We start from the raw sequence: 22919 nt of genomic DNA, 5'->3' as shown, positions 1-22919 counted from the left end.
CTTAATCTCCTCCCTCAACGACTGGCAACGGAGTCCTTCTGCTCCGCCTTGAAGTCAAGGACCCTGGCCCACCGTTGGTGTACCAGATCCGCCGGTTGATCCCTAATCCGATCCACCGCACTACCGCCTACCGGCGTTCTGGGTAAACCCTCAGCCAGCGATATCCGCGGCAACCCAGCGTCACCCTCTACATCTGTGGACCAGACATCGTCCTTGTCGTCGCCAGGAGGACCCATCGATCTGAGCTGGTGGCCGTGCCTATCCCTGACGTCCTTACCCTCGGACATGGCTTTCAAGAATTTTTAAATAAATACTTGTCGGATCTTAAATTATGGTAGTCAGTGTAAAAGCATTAAATCAAATGCGTGTACCAAGTGACAATTCTCGTCTCTGCACTTTAACGGTTGTTTGTTAGTACGCTTTGTTCCGTCTATTCGCCAGATGGTCAGTATAGTTCGATGCGAACATGAGAGAGAGAGTTGTGTGAGGTTAGAGGTTTGAGAGGGAGATGCGCACTACGATTGTTGTGCGTGTATGCTTGAGCCACTGCGAGAGACAGAGATACAAGTATGGTCGTTGCAGCATTTTCGGGAGAGCATTTTCGGTATGCAAGAAGGATGGCGCGTATATTCGGCGTATACAATCTGCGCAAAAATATGGAAAATCATATTAATAACCCGACATCAGAAGTGGGGTCGGTGCCAACTCCTGCATTTTCTGAAGATCAGTGGCGTACTATTATGGAACAGCAGAATCGCGATTTCGTTGAAATGTGTAAAGCTATGCAATCGTCTGTGCTTCCACAAAATCAAGTGGTTTTGCCAAAATCTAACCCAAATGTAACTGAAGCCGATGCGACTCAATGGTGTGCAACGGCAAGCATTATTATGGACGAACAGCAGATTGATGGCAGCGCACTTACCATGATGTTGAGTAGTTGCATGCAGGGCAGTGCTTCAGCGTGGCTCGCACAGATCTGCTATCCCGGCATTAATTGGAAGCAGTTTAAAGAACTATTTATACAGCGTTTCGAGATTAAGGAAACGCCGGCAGCTATCACACCGCTCAATAAGTTCCCGGCCTAACAAGGAAAAACACTTTTTTTTTTGAAAATTTTGTTTTATTCATCAATATAGTTTCCATCTACGGCTATACACTCAGTCCAGCGCTTCTCCAACCTTTCTATGCCATTTTTGTAGAAAGATGAACTTTTACCCTCAAAATAGGTCTCAGTATCGACAATCACCTCTTCATTTGATCGATATCTCTTGCCTTGGAGGTGCTTTTTGAGATCTGAAAAAAGCCAGTAGTCACTGGGGGCCATATCTGGAGAATAAGGTGGGTGCGGCAGAAGTTCGAACCTCAATTCACTCAATTTCACCATTGTTGCCATAGACTTGTGGCATGGTGCATTATCCTGGTGAAACAGTGGTTTCTTCTTGGCCATATGTGGACGTTTTTCCGTGATAACGCGATCCAATCGATCCAGCAGTTTTATATAATATTCGCTGTTTATTGTTTTAACTTTTTCCTGGTAGTCTATAAATAAAATCCCATGTGCATCCCAAAATACAGAAGCCATAACCTTACCCGCCGATATTTGTGTTTTGGGATGCTTCGGACGGCTTTCACCGGCTACCACCCACTCAGAAGACTGACGACTGGATTCTGGAGTATAGTGGTGTATCCAAGTTTCATCCATGGTTACGTAACGGCGAAAAAAATCGGTCCTATTGCGCTTCAACATGCTTAAACACGTCTCGGAAGCATCGATGCGTTGTTGATTTTGGTCCGGTGTTAGCAATCGCGGCACCCACTTCGAGCAGAGCTTTCTCATGTCCAAATGTTCATGTAATATCGTAAACACACTGCCTTCCGATATCTTTGAGGCATCAGCTATCTCCTTTAATTTCAATTTGCGATCGGCCAATACGATTTTTCGGATTTTTGCCACATTTTCTGGCGTAACTGCTGTTTTTGGGCGACCACTGCGTTCAGCGTCTTTGGTGTCCACACGACCACGTTTAAATTCATTGTACCAATCTTTGATGGTTGATTTTCCCGGAGAAGAATCTGGGTAATGTTTATCAAGCCAAGCTTTTGCTTCTACTGTATTTTTTCCTATAAAAAAACAGTGCTTAATCAGGACACGAAACTCCTTTTTTTCCATATTGTAGAAAAACCCAAAGGTTGTATTACTTAAAAATTTGTAACTTAAAAGCACGTGGTCACAGAGTTGTATAATTTTTACACAGAGCTTATGATAATCGACACTTTCGATAAAAAATATCTATATTTGCTTACTACTGCTCCTTATATGTCGGGCCGCGAACTAATTGAGCAATGCGATATGTTCCTGAATCTGCTGAACAGCCGTCCAGCACACAACGAGTGCCCTGCAGTGTACGCAAGCCGTATGGTGACGTCATTGACCACAAAATGGCGCAATATGAACGCCGAGGAAATAGCTGTATCCACGGTACTTGCGCATATGGCCAATTTTGACAACCGTTTGCAGCGTATGGTGTTTTCGTCAAATGTACAAACTAGAAGTGAACTCCAGATGGAGCTGAGAGCATTTACATTTGACAAAAAGCGGAGTGCTGGAAGTACTGATGATAATAGCGGCGACTGCAAGCGAGCCAAAATCGTGTGCCACTTATGCAAGAAACCAGGACATAAAATGGCGGAGTGTAAATTAAAGCGGTCTGGATCGGAGAATAAACAGCATCGCGATTTGCAGAATGTGACCTGTTACCGGTGTGGACAACTTGGGCATCTTGCGAATCGGTGCACGAACAATGCAGCTAAATCTGGAGCAGTTACTGAGAATAAATGTAATCAATGTTTTGTGTCTGAGCCAAAAGGAGTTTTGACACACCAGGGTGAGATCTTTCCTATTTGTTTTGACTCCGGGGCAGAATGCTCACTTATTCGAAGTAGTGTTGCCGATAAATTTGATGGCAAACTTATTAATAATATTGTCATAATACGAGGTATTGGCGACGCTGGCATTTCCAGTAAGCTACAAAAACTATCTAAATGCATTATTAAAAGAAATATTGTAGAAATACTGTTTCATATCATAGCAGATAAGCATCTCACAAATGATATTGTAATTGGTAGGGAATTCCTTAGTCAAGGATGCGAAATCATCTTGACACCTGATAAATTTGAATTTGTTAAGTCTAAATATGTCTATCTGAGCCATCTGCCTTGTTACTTAATGTTGATACTGAAATGATTGGTAATGACAAGGAAAACTTAATTAAATTACTCAAAGACAATTCAGCTGCATTTATTGATGGAATCCCTTGCACAAAGGTTAATACGGGTGAGATGACTTTAGATTAATTAATTCAAACAAAACTGTGCAGCGGCGTCCATATCGTCTGAGTCCAAATGAAAAAGAAATTGTACGTGAAAGGATAACAGAATTGTTAAACTGTAACATTATTCGACCTAGTTGCTCTCCCTATGCTAGCCCTATACTCTTGGTTAAAAAGAAGAACGGATCCGATCTGAACTGAACAGCAATACTGTTTCTGACAGATATCCCTTACCACTATCAACGACCAGATTGCTAGACTGGCGGGTGCAAAATATTTTACTTGTCTGGATATGGCTAGTGGATACCATCAGATACCCATTCATCCCGATTCTGTTGAATATACCTCGTTTGTTACACCTGATGGTCACTATGAGTATCTGACAATGCCATTTGGCCTCAAGAACGCCCCGTCTGTTTTCCAGTGAGCCATTATAAACGCGTTGGGAAATCTCATAATGGTGGTGTCATCTACCATAGAATTAGGTATGGAAAGATTGAGGATTGTGTTGGATGTATTGACTGCAGCGGGATTCTCTTTTAACAGAAAAATGTGGATTCTTAAAAACTACTTGGGGTATGAGGTACGAGCTGGTGAGTTAAGGCCTAATCCGCGAAAAATGAATGCGTTAAATTCCTTGCTACCACCGCAAACAGTTCGTAGCGTAAGACAGTTTATAGGATTGGCGTCTTATTTTCGAAAATTCGTGCCTCGGTTCTCACAGATTATGAAACCGATATATTCCTTAACTTCGAGTAAAAGTGTGTTTAATTGAAATAACGAGTAGGAAGATATTAGAAAAAATATTATTGCTATCCTTATAAATAAGCCTGTACTTGTTATTTTTGATCCACAACATCCAATAGAGTTACACACAGATGCAAGCTCTCACGATTATGGTGCAATGTTAATGCATCGAATCAATGGTAGTCCTTATGTAATAGAGTATTTTAGTAAAACTACTTCCCCTGCAGAGTCTAGGTACCATTCATACGAATTAGAACCTTGGCAGTGGTAGAATCCGTTAAACAGTTCTGTCATTATTTAGTTGGTCGTACGTTTGTAGTGTATACTGACTGTAATTCTCTTAAATCATTGCGGACAAAGATTGATCTGACACCAAGAGTGCATCGTTGGTGGGCGTATCTGCAGTCGTTTGATTTCAAAATTGAATATAGAGAAGGAAAGCGCATGGCGCATGTTGATTTTTTATCGAGAAATCACATTCAGGAAGCCACAAAAGTTGAAAAGTCTTTAGTCCCTGAAAAGCATGTAAACTTGGCAGAAATCTCAAGTGAATGGCTTGCTGCTGAGCAGCGCCAGGATTCTGAAATTACTGATATCATTAACAAACTTAATTCTAAAGCAGTGTTCGGCAGCGGCCTATCTAGTGAGCATAGGGAAGTGTTCTGCCCATCCTCTGCTCGCTTACGTATAACGTACATGTTCGTGTGACTTCGGCATGGCTCTTCGGGTCATTTTTTTCTCAGCTTCGGCGCGCTTTTTTGTTGCTGCGGCAGAGGATCTCAGTGCAAAGCAGAGAAACGTCAGGCTTCAGCACGCCGCGATCAAACTTCGTGTTTGTTACACTCACACTAATGGAAGGCAAACCTGCGATGGTATGTGTGGGCCGACCACTGCTCTTAAGAGTTGACAGATGATGTTGCACAGACTTATGAGTTGAGAAAAGGTGTCTTGTTTCGTAAAGTCCAGAGAAATGGAAGAACCCGTTGTTTGCCAGTAGTGTCCCATGCATTTCGATGGTCAGTAATAAATCAAGTGCACGAGTCCATCATGCATTTGGGATGGAAAAAGACTCTTGACAAATATTATTGGTTTGCTAAGATGAATAAATATGTTAGAAAGTTTGTCGATAGCTGCATTACATGTAAAACCGTTAAGGGTTCATCTGGGAAGATACAAGCCGAGTTACATCCAATTCCAAAAGTGAATGTGTCATGGCACACGGTGCATATCGACATCACTGGAAAATTAAGTGGGAAGAATGATCTTAAGGAATACGTGATAGTACAAATTGATGCCTTAACAAAATTTGTTTATTTGTTTCATACTTTAAGATTAGATTCTGACAGTTGTATTCAGGCAATGAAATCATCTATTTCTTTGTTCGGAATACCGCAGCGTATAATAGCTGATCAGGGTAGATATTTTACTAGTGGGAAATTTTCAGAATTTTGTACATCACAGAATATTAAGCTTCATCTTATAGCTACAGGAGGAAGCCGTGCAAACGGTCAAGTTGAACGTGTGATGAGTACCCTTTAGAATCTACTGTCAGCGGTTGAATCAAGTCACCGATCTTGGCAGGATGCTTTAGGTGAGGTACAACTTGCCTTGAATTGCACAGTTAGTAGTACAACCAAAGCAAGTCCCCTAGAGTTACTTGTCGGCAAGGAGACTCGTCCTTTAGGTTTGATTCCACCGTATGATACGGAGATGGAGGTAGATAAAGTTAATGCTAGAGATAGGGCAATTGAAAATATGAACAATCAAGCTTGTCGACGGTCGAACATTGTAATCGATAGGTAGACTAAGTATTGTAAGAGAAATCTAGTATTTGTTAATTTATCCGATCTCGTATGGATTTCTTGGCCCTTGAAGTGCGGGCCTACTAATATCGGTTTAATGGATGTCGCCATAAATTGTGCTTCTCATTGTCTTGTGAATCGTAGGAGGGCACACTGCGGTAAGATTAAGTTAGTTTGAAATGTATGAGGCTGATTTGAATTGTTAACAGAATAAAACGATCGCCCCGATCGCACCAATCGAGCGCCACCAGGCGCACGCCGCCCTTAAAGTTCACCCTCTCTTCGGACCTACGCGTGTGGGGTAGTCGTTAACAAGGCAACTCCATATGATGCAAGACAACTCCTTTTATTCGCAGTCCTAGGGAGACTGTAAGGGCAACTTGCGCTGGAGGACGGCTTGACGACCAGCTAGAGAGTTGCCAGGAGCAATTCCCGTACCAGTAGAGGAGTCGCAGGCAGCGACATAGACGGGCGCAGACAGCGCCGAACACTGGGTACGGACGGAGTCGCAGTCAGCGACAGGGAGACGCAGGCCGCGTCAGTTAAGGAGACCGCAGACAGCGGTCAGGAGGCGCAAGGAGCGCCAAGCACGGGGTCCGCAGACAGCGGGCCAGAAGACGCAAGGAGCGTCAAGCATCGCCTGCCGCAGCCAGCGGCCAGAAGGCACAGGTGCCGCCATTTTGGAGAGCGCTGAGGCAGCGCCGTATTTGGACCTGTTAGGATGCAGCATTCCCCGAAGAGGAGCTCCCGGCTGAGAGGAGGGGAAGCCACCCCTACAGCAACGCGAGCGGATCAGCAGCCAGTGAGTAGTGGAGCAGAAAACCGGCCGCGAGTGAACATAACCTCGGCGGCGGCCATTTCTAGCCCAGCCACTACGGTGACTACAGTAGCGTCCCAACCGAGGAGTACTGCTGTCACAGCTGCGGGATCAGAGCCAGAGCGGGAGACGAACCAGTCCCTCACGTCGGACCTTTTGAAAAGGATTGCGGCGTTGGAGGAGGAGCTAAAACAGGTTAAAGCCCTGAATAGTGTGAGCACCGCCAATTGCGCGCCAATCGCAGTTGGCCCACGCGCAGATGGCGCCATCAGTGGAGCGTCGGGGCGGCCGCCATCTTGGAGCGGACCGCCATTAGCCACATCTAACGGTGAGGCCTCAACTAACGGGGTCGGGCCGGTCCCACATAGCGGTGTCGGTGCGAGCAGTGCGGCCTGCACGCTGCCGCCATCTTGGAGTGGACCGCCATTGCTAACGACTAGCAATCATTTTGTGGAGCCACTGTGTGCTACAAGTGTTGCGCAGACAGCGCATGGATTCGTGCTACCGGGCGGGAGCACCCACAACGTGGCAACAGCATCGCCATTTGTTGGGTCCTACGCCCCGATAACGCCGAATGAATCCCAAAGAGTGTACGGGCCAAGGAAGCTTCCGGACTTGCCTGTATTTGGAGGGCAGCCCGAGGAGTGGCCGATCTTTAACTGTGCCTTTGTGGAGACGACCCAAGCATACAACTGCACAGACTTGGAGAACAACCAGAGGTTGTTGAAGGCGCTGAAGGATGAAGCACGCGAGACAGTGAAGTCGCTGCTGATTCACCCTGGGAACGTCAGCGCCGTGATGGAGCAGCTGCGCTTTAGGTTCGGCCGACCGGAGCAGCTTATACGCAGCCAGCCGAACAGCGTGCGAGAGGTGCCGCCGATTTCGGAGCAGCACCTGGCGAGGATCGTTCCCTTCGCAACCCGAGTGAGTAACCTTACGGCCTTCTTGCAGTCAGCGAAGGCGGAGCAGCACCTGCGGAACCCAACGCTAATGGAGGAGCTTGTGGCAAAGCTTCCTACGATGAAGCGAGTAGACTGGGCCAGGCACGCTGCATCGATCGAGCCCTTTCCCACTGTGGCGCACTTCAGCGTGTGGCTGCAGGAGTACGCAAACGTCGTGTGTACGGTTTTGGACGTCGAGGGAAAGGAGCCGAGGCGTCGAGTTCTACATGCGAGCGTCGACCAGAACGGATGCGATCAACAGGATGATCGGCATGGAGGTTGTCCAATTTGTGGAGGGCAACATGCTGCGACGAGCTGCAGGGAGTTCATTGGAGCTTCGCCACCGGGTAGGTGGAGCATGGTGAGGAGGCATCGGCTCTGCTTCACATGCTTACGGAGTGGACATACGACCAGAACCTGCGATGTACATGGCGAGTGCCAGATCAACGGATGCCGCAGATTGCATCACCGTCTGCTACATGGTGCGGACGCGGAGCGAAGATGGCCGGCGCAGCGAGGTGGCTTCAGGAGCCACAACGGAGGAAACCAGCAGTCAGCAGTTTCCAGACGCGGCCCGGACAGGAGGTCTTCGCCACGAGGTGGTTACAGGGACCACGAGGGGAGCCTACAGTCGGCTGTCCCCAGAAACAGCCTGGAGATAAGGGCCCCGCAGGCAGCGGAGGCACCCGTGCAGAGGAACTTAAACTGCGTTGACGCCGAAGGAGGCCGACTTTTGTTCCGTATACTGCCAGTAACGCTGTACGGAGCTGGTCGCCAGGTGGATACATACGCGCTCTTGGATGAAGGATCCTCCGTCACGATGATCGATGACGAGCTACGGAGGGATCTGGGAGTGCGAGGCGTGCATCGACAGCTGAATATACAATGATTTGGAGGAAGGGCCAGCAGAGAGCCCAGCAACGTGGTGAGCCTAGAGATAAGTGGAGCTGGGAAGCCCACTCGCCACGCTTTAAGGAACGTGTACTCCGTTTCGAGCCTGAGTCTGCCAATGCAGACGTTAGGTCGACGAGATGTCCAGGGCGTGCATAAGGATGCGCGTTTGCCGATGAAGCCCTACATCAACGTGGTGCCTAAGTTGCTCATCGGACTGGACCATGGACATTTGGGATTGCCACTTAGGACGAGGCGGTTTGTCAGAGAGGGACCGTATGCGGCCGCAACCGAGCTTGGATGGGTTGTGTTTGGGCCAGTAAGTGGGCAATCGACTACGCCGTCACCGAAGTCCTGCCTTCTAGCCGTGTCAATGGATGATACGATGGAAAAGATGGTGGAAGACTACTTCGAGATGGAAAGCTTTGGTGTGAAGCTCGCGCCACAGGTCGCAGGCAGCGATGACGCGCGGGCACAAAGGATCCTCGAAGATACCACGGTGAAAGTGGGGCGTCGCTACCAGACGGGATTACTCTGGAAGGACGACTACGCTGTGCTGCCACGGAGCTATGAGATGGCGCACAGACGGCTGATCAATGTGGAGAAGAAGTTGAAGCGCAACGGGCAGTTGGCGCTGGAATACGATCGTATCATCAAGGATTACGTATCCAAAGGATATGCGAGGAAGCTGCAGCAGGATGAGGTCGCGGTGACGAGCGACCGGCTATGGTATTTGCCACATTTTGGTGTCGAAAACCCGAACAAGCCCGGTAAGGTCCGGCTTGTGTTCGATGCTGCAGCCAAGGTTGGAGGAACCTCGCTAAATTCGGCGCTGGACAAGGGGCCTCACCATTACAAGCCCTTGCCAGCCGTGCTCTTCCACTTCAGGGAAGGAGCAGTCGGAGTCTGCGGTGACATCAAGGAGATGTTCCACCAAGTGCTGATCCGACCCGAGGATCGATGTTCCCAACGATTCCTTTGGAGAGATGGCAACGACGATCGAGACCCGGATACGTACGAGGATGACAACGTGATGGTTAGCTTCGTGTGCGCAAAGACGAAGTGCGCGCCGATGAGAACGATGTCGATCCCAAGGTTGGAGCTGCAGGCAGCGGTTCTTGGAACCAGACTGATGAACACTGTCCAGGAGGAGCACAGTGTGGACATCAGCGAGACGGTGTTGTGGACGGACTCAAAGACGGTGCTGAGATGGATCGGCAGCACACACCGCCGGTACAAGCAGTTTGTTGGCAACCGAGTGGCGGAGATTTTGGAGTCGTCGAAGGTTTCCCAGTGGAGGTGGGTACCTACAGCTGACAACGCAGCGGATGATGCGACGCGGTCGCAGAATAAGGCGGACCTTAGCCCGGAATCACGTTGGTTAAGCGGACCCGCATTTTTGAGGCAGCCAGCGAGCGGCTGGCCGGCGCCTGAGGAGGGAACTAAGCGTGTTCCAGATGCGCCTGAGGAGGGAACTAAGCGTGTTCCAGATGCGCCTGAGGAGGGAACTAAGCGTGTTCCAGATGCGCCTGATGAAGAGGAGATGCCCGGTGAGTTTGCATTGGTGGCCGCGGATGAATTTGCCATTCCGTTCCAGAGATTCTCGAGCTTCAGTCGCCTGGTGAGGACCACAGCATGGGTCTTGAGGTTTGCGCGTTGGTGTCGCAAGCAGAGAAGCAAGATCGAGGAGTACGGACTCACTGCATCGGAGTGTGAGGCCGCGGAGAACCTGTTAGTCAGACAGGCCCAGTTGGAGTCGTTCCCCGACGAGATGAGGTCGGCGGAATGCGGAAAGGACGTCGCCAGCTCGTGTGAGATTCGAGGTCTGGCGCCTTACGTGGATGAACACAGAGTTCTGCGAGTTTATGGCAGAGTTGATGCCGCGCTGTGCATGCCGTACAGTGCGATGAGGCCCGTAATACTGTCACACAGGCACAGTCTTACGGATTTGATTGTGAGGCACTTTCATGCCCAGATGAAGCATCAAAACGTGGATGCGACGATTGCTCAGATTCGGACGAGATTCTGGGTCACGAAGATGAGACGAGTGCTGAAGGAAGTAATCTCGTCGTGCAACGAGTGCAAGTTGCAGCGAACGCGGCCGATGCCGCCGATAATGGGACCCCTACCAGAGGATCGACTGGAAGCGGGAGGATGGCCATTCAAGTACACCGGATTGGATTACTTTGGGCCACTGCTGGTGACTGTATCCCGTCACAGAGAGAAGCGTTGGGTCGCCTTGTTCACATGCTTGACGACAAGGGCGATTCATCTGGAGTTGGCTCATGACCTGTCGACGGATTCCTGCATAATAGCGATCAGGAACTTCGTCTGCCGTAGAGGACCAGTACATAGACTGCGGAGTGATAACGGCAAGAACTTCGTGGGAGCTGACAGGGAGGCCAAGCGATTTGGAGACGTGTTCGAGACGGAGAGGATACAGAGTGAGTTGTCCAGCAGAAGCATTGAATGGGATTTCAATTGCCCAACGAACCCGTCTGAGGGCGGAGTATGGGAGCGGATGGTGCAGTGCGTCAAACGAGTGCTGCGCCATACCCTGAAGGAAGTTGCGCCGAGGGATCATGTGTTGGAGAGTTTCCTGATCGAGGCGGAGAATGTAGTCAACTCGCGTCCGCTCACCCACTTGCCGGTGGATGCGGACCAAGAGGCGCCGTTGACGCCAAATGATCTGCTCAAGGGAGCAGCTAACCTGCCGAATACGCCTGGATTGGATGCGGAGCTGCCCAAGGAGGGTTCTACGCGAAAGCAGTGGAGGATTGCTCGCATGCTGCGAGACCGTTTCTGGAGGAGGTGGGTCCTGGAGTACCTGCCTACGCTTGTGCGCCGCGAGAAGTGGTGCCGGAGAACGGAGCCCATCCGCCAGGGCGATATGGTCTTCGTCTGCGATCCTGCCTTGCCCAGAAGAGAGTGGCGCAAGGGAATCGTGGAGGAGGTCTACAGCGGAGCTGATGGAGTCGTCAGACGCGCTACTGTGCGCGTGAACGACAATGGCCTATCTCGGACAATGTTGCGGCCCGTCTCAAAAGTTGCAGTTTTGGATTTGAGTGAAGCGGTTCTTCACGGGGTCGGGGATGTCGACGGTCGAACATTGTAATCGATAGGTAGACTAAGTATTGTAAGAGAAATCTAGTATTTGTTAATTTATCCGATCTCGTATGGATCTTGGCCCTTGAAGTGCGGGCCTACTAATATCGGTTTAATGGATGCCGCCATAAATTGTGCTTCTCATTGTCTTGTGAATCGTAGGAGGGCACACTGCGGTAAGATTAAGTTAGTTTGAAATGTATGAGGCTGATTTGAATTGTTAACAGAATAAAACGATCGCCCCGATCGCACCAATCGAGCGCCACCAGGCGCACGCCGCCCTTAAAGTTCACCCTCTCTTCGGACCTACGGGTGTGGGGTAGTCGTTAACAAGGCAACTCCATATGATGCAAGACAAAGCTAATTACGACAAAATAAGATTCGATAAAAAATAAAGCAGCAGTTGAACGACATAAAATTGGAGATTTTCTTTTACTGAAAAATGAAGAACGGCATCAAACTAAATTGGATGTAAAGTTTAAAGGACCATTTTTGGTTAGTGAAGTTCTAGAAGGAGATAGATATATCTTGAAGTCATTGCATATTAAGAGAACTTATAAATATTGTCATGAAGATTTGAGAAAGATGCCAGATGGTTATGTTCCGAGTGAACTGGAGTGCCCGCCTGAGGCTTGTTGAAATGGCTATAATATATCCGTGTGAGAGGATATGTTATGTCAAAACAAAATGTTCATATAGAGTATGGAATGGTTGAAATGAATATGCAATAGACTTCGATAAGAAAATGTTTGTGAATGGAGGATGTCTTTGAAAATTCGAATGGAAATAACCTGGCGGATGCAAAGTTTTTGTATGGCTGAATAAATAAACGAATAAATAAATGATATTCGAAATTGATGATTAAAAGAAAACACAAGCTTTAATCACGGATTTATAAGTCATATTTAAAATATTAAGATTACAGTACACGAGGTCGTGTAATTGTCAGAATGGCCATGTCGGATCTTAAATTATGGTAGTCAGTGTAAAAGCATTAAATCAAATGCGTGTACCAAGTGACAATTATTGAGCCACTGCGAGAGACAGAGATACCAGTATGGTCGTTGCAGCATTTTCGGAAGATCATTTTCGGTATGCAAGAAGGCTGGCGCGCATTCTCAAGTCGGCAGTGGCATGCTCAAGTATATTCGCCATATACAATCTGCGCAAAAATATGGAAAATCATATCAATAACCCGACATACCTAATAACTAATAATATGATAAATAAATAAATAAATAGGATAATAAATATATACAATAATAAATAAAATAATAAACAACAAAATAAATAAATAAATACGATAACTTATAGCAAAATTAAATAACAATAAAAAAATCTTCCTCACTTTCAAACACCTTTCAAATTCTCCTATTTATACCCGTTACTCGTAGAGTAAAAGGGTATACTAGATTCGTCGGAAAGTATGTAACAGGCAGAAGGAAGCGTTTCCGACCCCACAAGCTTCTTACGCAGCGCAAGTTTGTTTCAGCAGAGTGCCACGCCCACTCTTGCGCCCACAAACCGCCCAAAACTGTGGCTCCTAGAGTTATGATGCTAAAATAAAAATTTTAGCTGAAATGTGCTGTTCTCATCAATACCAATCAATTGACCCAAAAAAAAGTTTGCCACGCCCACTTAAACGCCCAAGCGCTCCCACCCTGCTGCAGGGCCCCACCCATTCTCGGTCGGCAGGAGACCTCTCCTCGCGACTACGACGGTTCCATCTCCCCCACTGGGAAAGCTTACTCACACTTTGTGGGTTTTACAAATGTTTATGGTTATGGTAAGTACAATCATTTATATTCATACTCCTCTTAACCGATTTATCCTTCCTCAGCCTCTAAGACCGAATACTTGGCCACCGTCTAAAATATTTAAGCGATCAAAGCAGAGGATTTGTTTTGCTGGAAAAAAGGGTACAGGCGCCGCGGAAACTATGTTCTACCAGTCACGTATTGGTAGAGCTCGCATGGAAACACGGCCCTCAACGGAACATACGCGATGCGCGTGTGTATGGTCACCAAATCCTGAGGAGCTCCAGGGGAAAAGAAGGGACAGGCCAAAAAGGTACGTAACTGCACTGTAAACTATACCAACTAATGCTCGCAACCTTTTTGATTCTACGCTAACAACGAGGACAAATAAGGCTCTCGGGTCTAACTCCGGATAAATTCACAGTTGAACAGGGAAGTAAATATAAATATATATAATGAAGGTACACGTGTATTTAATTTTTGCTAAATTTCAGCCACTATTGGGCCGGGCCTGGAGGGCGATTATAGCCCGGCTGAAGACTTCTTGCCGGAGGTCAGCGGATATACGGATCTCCACACAGGAAAACTGGCGCACTATAGTGAGTCGCGCAAGGGCAGTCCGAGAGTCGGCTGCCAGAGAAAATGGCGATACCTCTGGCTTGTCGTTTGGCTTGTCGTTTGTGCTGGTCGAACGGACACCGGTTGCTGGCAGCCAAGACGGGCTGGTAGGTGTGGCAAAGTCGCGCAGATATGAGTGAAACTCCTAAGTAAATATCCCGGGGCCCTTTGTGTTGGGAGCCCGGCTGCCTTTATAAATAATTATTAATAAATTACGAACTAGAATGTAACTTTCCTATCACTCACTGTTATTAAATTTTAAGCACAAAAAAATGTATCCTAGCACTTCCAGCTGCATCTGCCAAGTTGGACAATATGGCTGCGACTATACTGATATCTGCTGGTCATCGTTCCTCCCCCCGCCATATTACATGGCCTCTCCCAAAATTGGGTCTGAGATATCCGCGTTTATACGTACGATTTTTTGAAGTTTGTGGGCGGTTTGTGGGCGTTAAAGTGGGCGTGGGAAACTTTTTTGTGGGTTTATCGATAGGTATTGATGAGGACAATACATTTCAGTTAAAATTTGTATTCAAGCATCAAAACTGTACGAGCCACAGTTTTGGGCGTTAGAGTGGGCGTGGCACATTCGTGAACAGGTAGAAGGAAGCGTTGCCGACCCCTTTAAGTATATGTACATATTCTTGACCCGGATCACTAGCCGAGTCGAGCAGGCCTTGTCCGTCTGTCCGACTGTTCGTCTGTGTGTCCATCCGTATGATTGCTAAAATCTATGTTCTTCACATGATTACGCCCGCTAAGGGACAGCTGAAGGAGCATCATTACAATGATGCTGAGCGACTTCTTTTTTACATAAATAATAACATCCTTCGAACATTCCATTTAATTGTATTTGTCACACACTTCCAATACTTAGGCGTTGTATAGGGGAATGTGTGAGTTGCTGTTGGTTTGTCAGGAATAAGGCGAATAGATAGCGCGTCTTACGGTGAATAATTACACTAACTCGTGTTATTAGTTATGGTATTTTATTGATAAACCAATGGATTACAAAATATGAATAGATATATTGGCTTATGAAATATGTACGTTGCGATGTGTCGTTCTCGCGGAGCTGACGTTGCTCGTGTCGATCTCGTTCCACAATTACTCGCCAACTGGCTTCGGAGTTGCCACACAGTTGCTGTTCAATGCTTCTCCATCGGAACTGGATCGTGACAGCTCGGCCAATCCTGCATTCGGATCATCGTCATCTTCGGGAACATCCAGCTCAGGGATGTTGGAGCACCACGGCTTGATTTTGTCGGAGGAATAGACAGAACAGTATTTACGTCCTGTAATCTGAATACCTTCGATTACCGTCTTCGATTACATAACGATCATTTCCAAGGACCTTGACGACGATAAAGGGTCCTCGGTAACGTGGTTCGAGCTTTCGCGACTCGCCTGTAGCAGCTGGTTCGTTTGCAACGACTACAAGATTATCTGTGGAGTAGATAGAAGGGTTAGCGTGTTTCGTGTCAAACCGTTGTTTCCATTTAGCTCGCTCGCTTGCAATATTGACGAGCGCTTGGTTTCTGTTGTCGATGACAGATTCCTTCTCATCTTTTCCCAAATCGGCGTGTATAGCTGCCGTGAGATGATTCCACCAAATTGACACCAAATCAATTGGGCTGAATCCTGATGTTTCGTTCTTTTGAGAGTTTACACTTCACTGAAGATTATGTAAAGTAAGATCCCAATCCTTCGGGTTGTCGTTTATGGCGCGTACATAGTTGAGAATAGTTTGGTTTGCTCGCTCGACTTGTCCATTTGCACGAGGTGTTCGCACAGCGTTTTTAATGTGTTGAATCTGGTTGTGCTTACAGTACTCTTCAAATTGTTTCGAGGTAAACGCTGTTCCACGATCGGATATTATTATCGTTGGCAGACCGAAGTAGCTAGAAACTTCATTTAAAATGTTCAGCACTGGAAGGTTTTTGTGTTTTAAACTGCCTTTACAATCAGATATTTACTGAAGGCTAGTATATGGGTATTTCCGCGTTTGCTTCGAACAAACGGTCCCAAATGATCAATGTGTAGCCTGCGAAATGGTACTGGATCGGTGTCATTATAATGCATGCAACCTTCGGGCTTGCCTCCTTTGGATTTGTAGTAGCAGCATTGAATGCATGTTGAGATATATTCTTTCACGTATTTCCGCATTCTGGGGAACCAGAATTTTTGTTGAATTCGTCCTATTGTTTTGTCAAGACCGAAATGTCCAAAATCATCATGACTCATCTTAACAATGCGCCACCTCACGTTCTTTGGTACAACGAAAGCTATTCCTTTTTCGACCTTGCGATATAGACGGTGATTTTTGATTACGTAATCAGCTTGAAGTTGCTTTAGCTGATTGCCGGTACTGTGGCCATTCAATACAGCAAAAATTTGAACAAGGGCCTCATCCTGAAGCTGTATAGTTAACAACCAGTCATCGACGTCCGTAATTATGGTGCGCACTACTTCCTGTAAGGATTTTCCAGGAGGCCAATCGGGAGCGCGGCTCATGGCATCCACATGGGCCATTTTACAGTCGTAGTCCAGTATTTTAATCCACCAACGTGCGACTTGCGGGATTAACTCTTTATTGAGTTTTACCTTAGCAATGGCGGAACAATCAGTAACGAGTCGGAAGGGTTTTCCTAGAATATACACCCTAAACCTTTAAAGTGTTTCTACGACGGCTCGAGTTCATAGCTATGGTATCTACTTTCAGCGTCAGTACAGTGCCTACTAAAATAGCAGACAGGTCGCCAATTGGTTTTGTCTTGAGATTGCAATAGGACTCCTGCTAGCCCGATCGCACAAGCATCTATGTGTACCTCATGTTGTGCCGCAAAGTCATACAGAACCAGAACAGGAACACAGCACAATTTGTCGATTAGCTCGTTAAAAGCCCGTTGCTGGTCATTTCCCAATCAAAACAGTTTTGGTCTGTTTTACGCAACAATCGTGTAAGGAGTCTTGTTATTAAGGAGTAGTTTTCAACAAACTTTCGAAAGAATCCTGTTAGACCCAAAAATCGTCTGACATCCTTTACGTTATTGGGGACTTTGAAGTTTTTGATAGCGCTCACCTTGTTTTCTCCAGGAGTGATACCATCTTTGTTGACAATATGGCCCAAAAAAGTTATTTCTGATTGAAGAAACTTGTATTTGTCATAGCGAAGTGTTAAGCCGCTCTCTTTAAGAATTCAAAAGAATTTTTCGAGTCGTTGGATACCCTCATCAAACGTTTTGCTCAGAACTATGACGTCATCTAAATATGCGAGTATCTCACCTGGCTCCATTCGTTTGACTACTTTGTTCATGACCGCCTGAAAAACTGCTGGGGCATTGACGAGACCGAACGGCATCCTGTAATATTCGTAGTGGCCGTCTGAAGTTACAAATGCTGTGAATTGTTTGGATGACTCGCAAACATCGACTTGATGATATCCCATACGCAAGGCCAGCTGAGAAAAATAGGCATTCCCGGCTAATTGGGCAAATTGTTCCTCCAGATTTGGCATTGGAAACGGTATTTTGACGGTTATACTGTTGAGACGTCGGTAGTCGACGCAAAGACGATGTTCACCATTCTGTTTTTTAACGACGACAATTCCAGATGCATAAGGAGAGTCCGAAGGACGAATGATATCACTATCGAGTAACTCGGAGATAATATTACCGACGACAAGTCTAAGTGCAAAATGCGTACGGTAGGGCTTAGTGTAGCACGGAACGTTTTATGTTAAAGTTATTTTCATTTTGGTTAGAGAACATTTGCCGAGCTCGTTAGCTTTCTCCGCAAAGCAAGAATCGTTTTCCAATATCAATCCATTTATGAGTTCGTTCTCAACTGAGGAACGCTCTTGGCTTGTTTGAATTTTTCGAATATTCTCTACGTAACACTCGTTACCGAGGATGATCAATTTGTTTCCACCGCGACAAAGGATATCCTTAGCCAAAAGTACATTTTCGGTTATTAGATAATCAGAATTGTCAATCACAATTTTCACGAAAAGTTTCTGTGTGCAAAGGAATTTCCCACCACCAAATCCGTGCAGAGTAACAGCACATCGTTGTAAAACACCTACGTTTTCGGCGAATGACTTACGAATTAGCGTTCGCGTACTGCCTTGATCTACGAATGCGACGGTTTCATTGCCGTTTGCTGAGATCGATTTGGAGATTTCCGAATCAGAACCAGAGTCAATTTTATTAATTTTTGGACCTGTTTTTGTGTTATCGGGGCAGCTGGCAGAATCGTGTGTTGTGCGATTGCAGTGCGTGCAACGAGGCTTGCGCTGGGGCTCAGGACATTTCGAAGAATAGTGTCCAACCTTCTGACAATTGTAGCATTTAACCGATACTTCGACTTTATCGTTAAAAGCACGTTTTGTAACCAAGGATGAATTCGGCTTATGAAGGTTGACGTTAAGATCCCGTTTGTTTGACATTTGACTGGCGTTATGCGTTATGATATTATGCGCTGAGTATGCAAGAATATCGCGTAGAAGTTCGTTACATGAAATATAACTGTTGGATACCTTTCTCTTTAAATCGTAGTCGTTAATCCCGTTGACAATGTGTGTGCAAATTGCGGAATCTGGTAGCTCACCCTTTTTACTTAAAGCTAGCATCTTGTAGAAATAATCTGACGGTGACTCGGTGGAATCTCTATGCGTTTTTGACATCTTATGGTGAACGTCTGCCGATTGCTGAGACATGGAAAGTTATTTAAAAATCTTGCAGTAAACTGGGGCCATGTTTGAAATATTTGATCCGTAGAGTCTACCGAATAACGAGCATTTTTTGTTGAACTGCAAATATTACCTTACAACGATAAGCGTTACGAAGGGAGTTAACACGATTTACCAGATGATGGATTAAAATCCGGAAGCAGTGCGACAATATCACTTATGTTTCCATAGGAGGGATTAAGGTTTTCATTGCCAGTAGGGATCCTGTTATCCAAGTAGCCAGCACGAGCATACGGTTACTCGTTATATATCGGTTGATGTATTGGGAAAGTACTGTATTGATTAAAATCGTTTCCCGAAGCTACAAAATTTCCAAAGTTTGGGTAAGTGACCGGGATGTTCATGTTTGGCTGTGATTCAGCACAGTCTGCAAATTTCTGTGACGTAGAAAAGTGCACGGTGTGTGGATGAGTCGGGTGGATAACATTTCGCTGTGACGTAGCAAAGAGCATGTTGTGTGGTTGAGTTGGGTAGTTATCGTTCTGCTATGATTCAGACGTTGCCAAGTTTATGTTTGGGACATTCGTTAATTTTTGCACATGCATCTCGCTGGATCGTAGGTCGATTTCTTGTTGTTGCCTTTTTTCATCATGCCTCTGACTCGTTGTATAGCTACCGTTGGCTGGCTGAACTTCGTTTACTCTTGCAGATTTTTCGATTGGTGATGATAATACGAAGGGGTGAAAAGATCTCTCCTGAAACTCTTGGACCGTTTTCTCTAGCTCCACAACCTTCTTTTGAAGTGATTGGTTTTCTGCACTTATGTATTCATCGTCGCTGTTTTGGGAGTTTAATCTTTTTAGCATGTCTTCGCGATTTCCCGATGTCGAGAGTCCCGCTTCTCTGCACTTATGTTGTAGGGCTTTCTTAGTCGAATAGTTCTTTCCCGGCATAGTGTATTAATTTCGCTTTAATTTGTGTCCATTAAATTTTGCTCGATTTCACTTATTGCGCACTATCCCTCTTCTGAGAATGTCACACACTTCCAATACTTAGGCGTTGTATAGGGGAATTTGTGAGTTGCTGTTGGTTTGTCAGGAATAAGGCGAATAGATAGCGCGACTTACGGTGAATTATATCCATAATTACTCGCCAACTGGCTTTGGAGTTGCCACACAGCTGCTGTTCAATGCTTCTCCATCGAAACTGGATCGTGACATATTTCTTTGTGCACCAGCAGATTTGTAATATCCTTAAATTTTTCGTTTGTCAACAAAACAAACCCATTTGCTTGACAGTAAGTCCATGCTACTCGCATTGCGGGTAAGCTTTTAATACTTTGGTCACACTACAAGGAACACAATTTTTCGACTAGTGAAAATCTTAACTGATCTGAATACTAGGTTTAAGGAATTGCGAGCGGATGGAGGAGTAACCAGAAAAGTCAAGCACAGACCCGGTTTTTTTTTATTTTTTTAAGCCCCGAATTTCTTGTTTATAGGTTGGATAGATCGTATTATAAAATTAAAATTAAAGGCTTAAGGGTTTTAGGTAATGGGAAATTGCTCGGACTCTTGAGACTGTTGCAAGAGCAGCATCGCTAAAAATCGTGAGGTCCGATTATCTTTATATACAAACCTAGTCAAAATTATTTTCACAACACACAATAATTTGCACATCCCAACTTCTTTTAGTTGTTATTCTTGTTGTTGTTGAACAATTTCCCTGAAATAAATGTTATCGCGTAGCTTGATCTATGCTGAAGCAACACACAAAGAAATGCGAAAGATAGCGGTTCATAGGACAAAGCTAAAGGCAAAAGAAAAAAAGCTTACCAGTTGTCAAAAGTATTTGCACACGTTTTATTCGCGTCAGAAGTAATTTCACAATGCAATTTCGTCATTAGTATTTGGTTTGCAGCGACAAGTGGCGGTTCGTTTGCTCTAATAAATTCAATTCAGGGAAAATTCAATTAAAATAATCAATTATCTTTTACATTCATCCAAACAAAATGCCTAAATCAAGAGAGTTAACCCTTGAGCTCCGGGCTGAAATTGTTACTAAGTTTAAAGCCGGTATTTCAGCAGCTGAAATCGCTGAATTGTATAAAATTTTGCGCAGAAATGTCTACTATTTAGTAAAAAAGATCAATACAGCTGGCACTTTAAAAAATAAGAAATGATCAGGCCGAAAACCTGTGTTGGACCAAAGACAATGCAGGCACTTACTAGGAGTTGTAGCGAGCAATCCAAGTGCAAGTCCAGTAAAAATTGCCCAAGAATCAAAAAATATAATTGGAAAACAAATAAGTGATTCTACACTTCGTCGCAGGCTAAAAGAAACTGATTTCAATACATATGTTGTCCGCAAAGTGATTGACATCACACCAACCAACCGAACAAAACGCCTGCAATTTGCATTGGAATATATTAAGAAGCCTCTTGACTTTTGGTTTAATGTTTTATGGACGGATGAGGCTGCATTTCAGTACCAGGGGTCCTACAGCCATCATTTTATGCATTTGAAGAAAAACCAAAAGCATTTGGCAGCCCAGCCAATCAATAGGTTTGGTGGTGGCACAGTCATGTTCTGGGGATGCCTTTCCTATTATGGATTCGGAGACCTCGTACCGATAGAAGGAACTTTAAACCAGAACGGATACGTTCGAATCCTTAATGACCATGCTTTTATGTCAGGAAATAGACTTTTTCCTACTTATGAATGGATTCTTCAGCAGGACAATGCTCCATGCCACAAAGGTAGGATACCGACACAATTTTTGAGCGGCCTTAATCAGGCGGTTCTTCCTTGGCCCCCACAAAGCCCAGACCTAAATATCATCGAAAACGTTTGGGCTTTTATAAAAAATCAAAGAACCATTGATAAAAATAGAAAACGCGACGGAGTCATCGCTGAAATTGACGAAATTTGGTCAAAATTGACCCTTGAATTTGCCCAAACTTTGGTAAGGTCAATACCTAATAGACTACAAGCTGTCATTGATGCCAAAGGTGGTGTAACTAAATATTAATAATGTATTTTTATAAAATTAAGAAAATCTTTTGTTAAAATTAGATATTAAGCTGAAATAAATTAAACTAAGTTTTGTGAAATTACTTCTGACGCGAATAAAACGTGTGCAAATACTTTTGACAACTGATAAGCTTTTTTTCTTTTGCCTTTAGCTTTGTCCTATGAACCGCTATCTTTCGCATTTCTTTGTGTGTTACTTCAGCATAGATCAAGCTACGCGATAACATTTATTTCAGGGATATTGTTCAACAACAACAAGAATAACAACTAAAAGAAGTTGGGATGTGCAAATAATTGTGTGTTGTGAAAATAATTTTGACTAGGGTTGTAGTTAATTTGGACGAGGGGATGTTAGGTAGCAAAACTGAGCCAGTAAAAAAAGAGCATGTGAACCACAATAGAACATGTTCACTCACTCAGTTTAGTTGAAAACTCTTTTTAGCTCACTTACTCATGAGTAACCCAAAACTAATATAGGCGAGGATCCTCCTTGCCCTTATCGTGCAATCCGACTGCTGTCACTGCTTCCAGTAGTTTTCGCCATCATCCCAGCCAGCTGATTCTCACCATATAAACGACACTTTATATCGCCCTACTCTTTTCTCCTATTGTATGAGCTGCTATCGGTTCACGGTTAATATACCAAATGTAGTCCCCCATCACTGCTTTATCGCAAAAGCAGTGATAAAATCCAAGTGGGAATGAAGAAAATGAATTTCGTGAATTTAGTGACATGTCCACTTCTGCAAAAGATTAATTTACGTAACTCAAAAAACCAATTATAATTATATTAATAAAGTTAATAATAAGCCCGTAATGTTATAGTTTTAAATAAATTAGAAACAACTAGACAGGAAGCCTACTTCGGCACGCCGAAGTTTCTATACCCTCGCATGTCGTTCCCGGGGCAGGAAAGAGCCTTCCGATCGGTCGGACAGACGGACATGGCTAGATCGACTCAACTAGGGATGCTGATCAAGAATATATACACTGTATGGGGTCGGAAACGTCTCCTTCACTGCGTTGCAACCTTCTGACTGAAATCATAATAACCCCCTGTAAGGGTATAATAAAAAAAATACTTATTGCCTTATAGTTCTTGAGACCGTCCTGGAGAAGTTTTTAATTTTGCAACAAGACCGCTTTTTCTTTGTCGTACGAAGGACCTGGAAACACGGACAGCAAGTGG

At 45.1% G+C, this 22919-nt stretch overlaps 2 protein-coding genes across 2 annotated transcripts; both read left to right on the top strand.

Annotated features, from left to right (window-relative positions):
• The first annotated feature begins 5856 nt into the window (after positions 1-5856).
• LOC139354505 (uncharacterized) lies at positions 5857-8525 on the top strand. Its single transcript, XM_070998744.1, has 2 exons — positions 5857-6036; positions 6088-8525. Exon 2 carries the CDS (start codon positions 6600-6602, stop codon positions 8523-8525), a length of 1926 nt encoding a protein of 641 aa, XP_070854845.1. The 5' UTR covers positions 5857-6036; positions 6088-6599.
• Positions 8526-8538: 13 nt separating this feature from the next.
• LOC139354504 (uncharacterized) lies at positions 8539-11919 on the top strand. Its single transcript, XM_070998743.1, has 2 exons — positions 8539-11808; positions 11860-11919. The coding sequence occupies exon 1, from the start codon at positions 8646-8648 to the stop codon at positions 11640-11642; it is 2997 nt and encodes a 998-aa protein (XP_070854844.1). The 5' UTR covers positions 8539-8645; the 3' UTR covers positions 11643-11808; positions 11860-11919.
• The last annotated feature ends 11000 nt before the right edge of the window (positions 11920-22919 follow it).

Source organism: Drosophila suzukii (assembly GCF_043229965.1).
Source record: "Drosophila suzukii chromosome 2 unlocalized genomic scaffold, CBGP_Dsuzu_IsoJpt1.0 scf_2c, whole genome shotgun sequence".
NCBI lineage: Eukaryota > Metazoa > Arthropoda > Insecta > Diptera > Drosophilidae > Drosophila > Drosophila suzukii.
Note: the sequence above shows the minus strand (reverse complement) of the source record. Positions and strands in the feature narration are given on the sequence as shown.

Bases quoted from the DNA above. Each gene is read 5' to 3' on its own strand.
- LOC139354505 (XM_070998744.1), top strand. From the start codon at position 6,600: ATGCAGCATTCCCCGAAGAGGAGCTCCCGGCTGAGAGGAGGGGAAGCC.
- LOC139354504 (XM_070998743.1), top strand. From the start codon at position 8,646: ATGCAGACGTTAGGTCGACGAGATGTCCAGGGCGTGCATAAGGATGCG.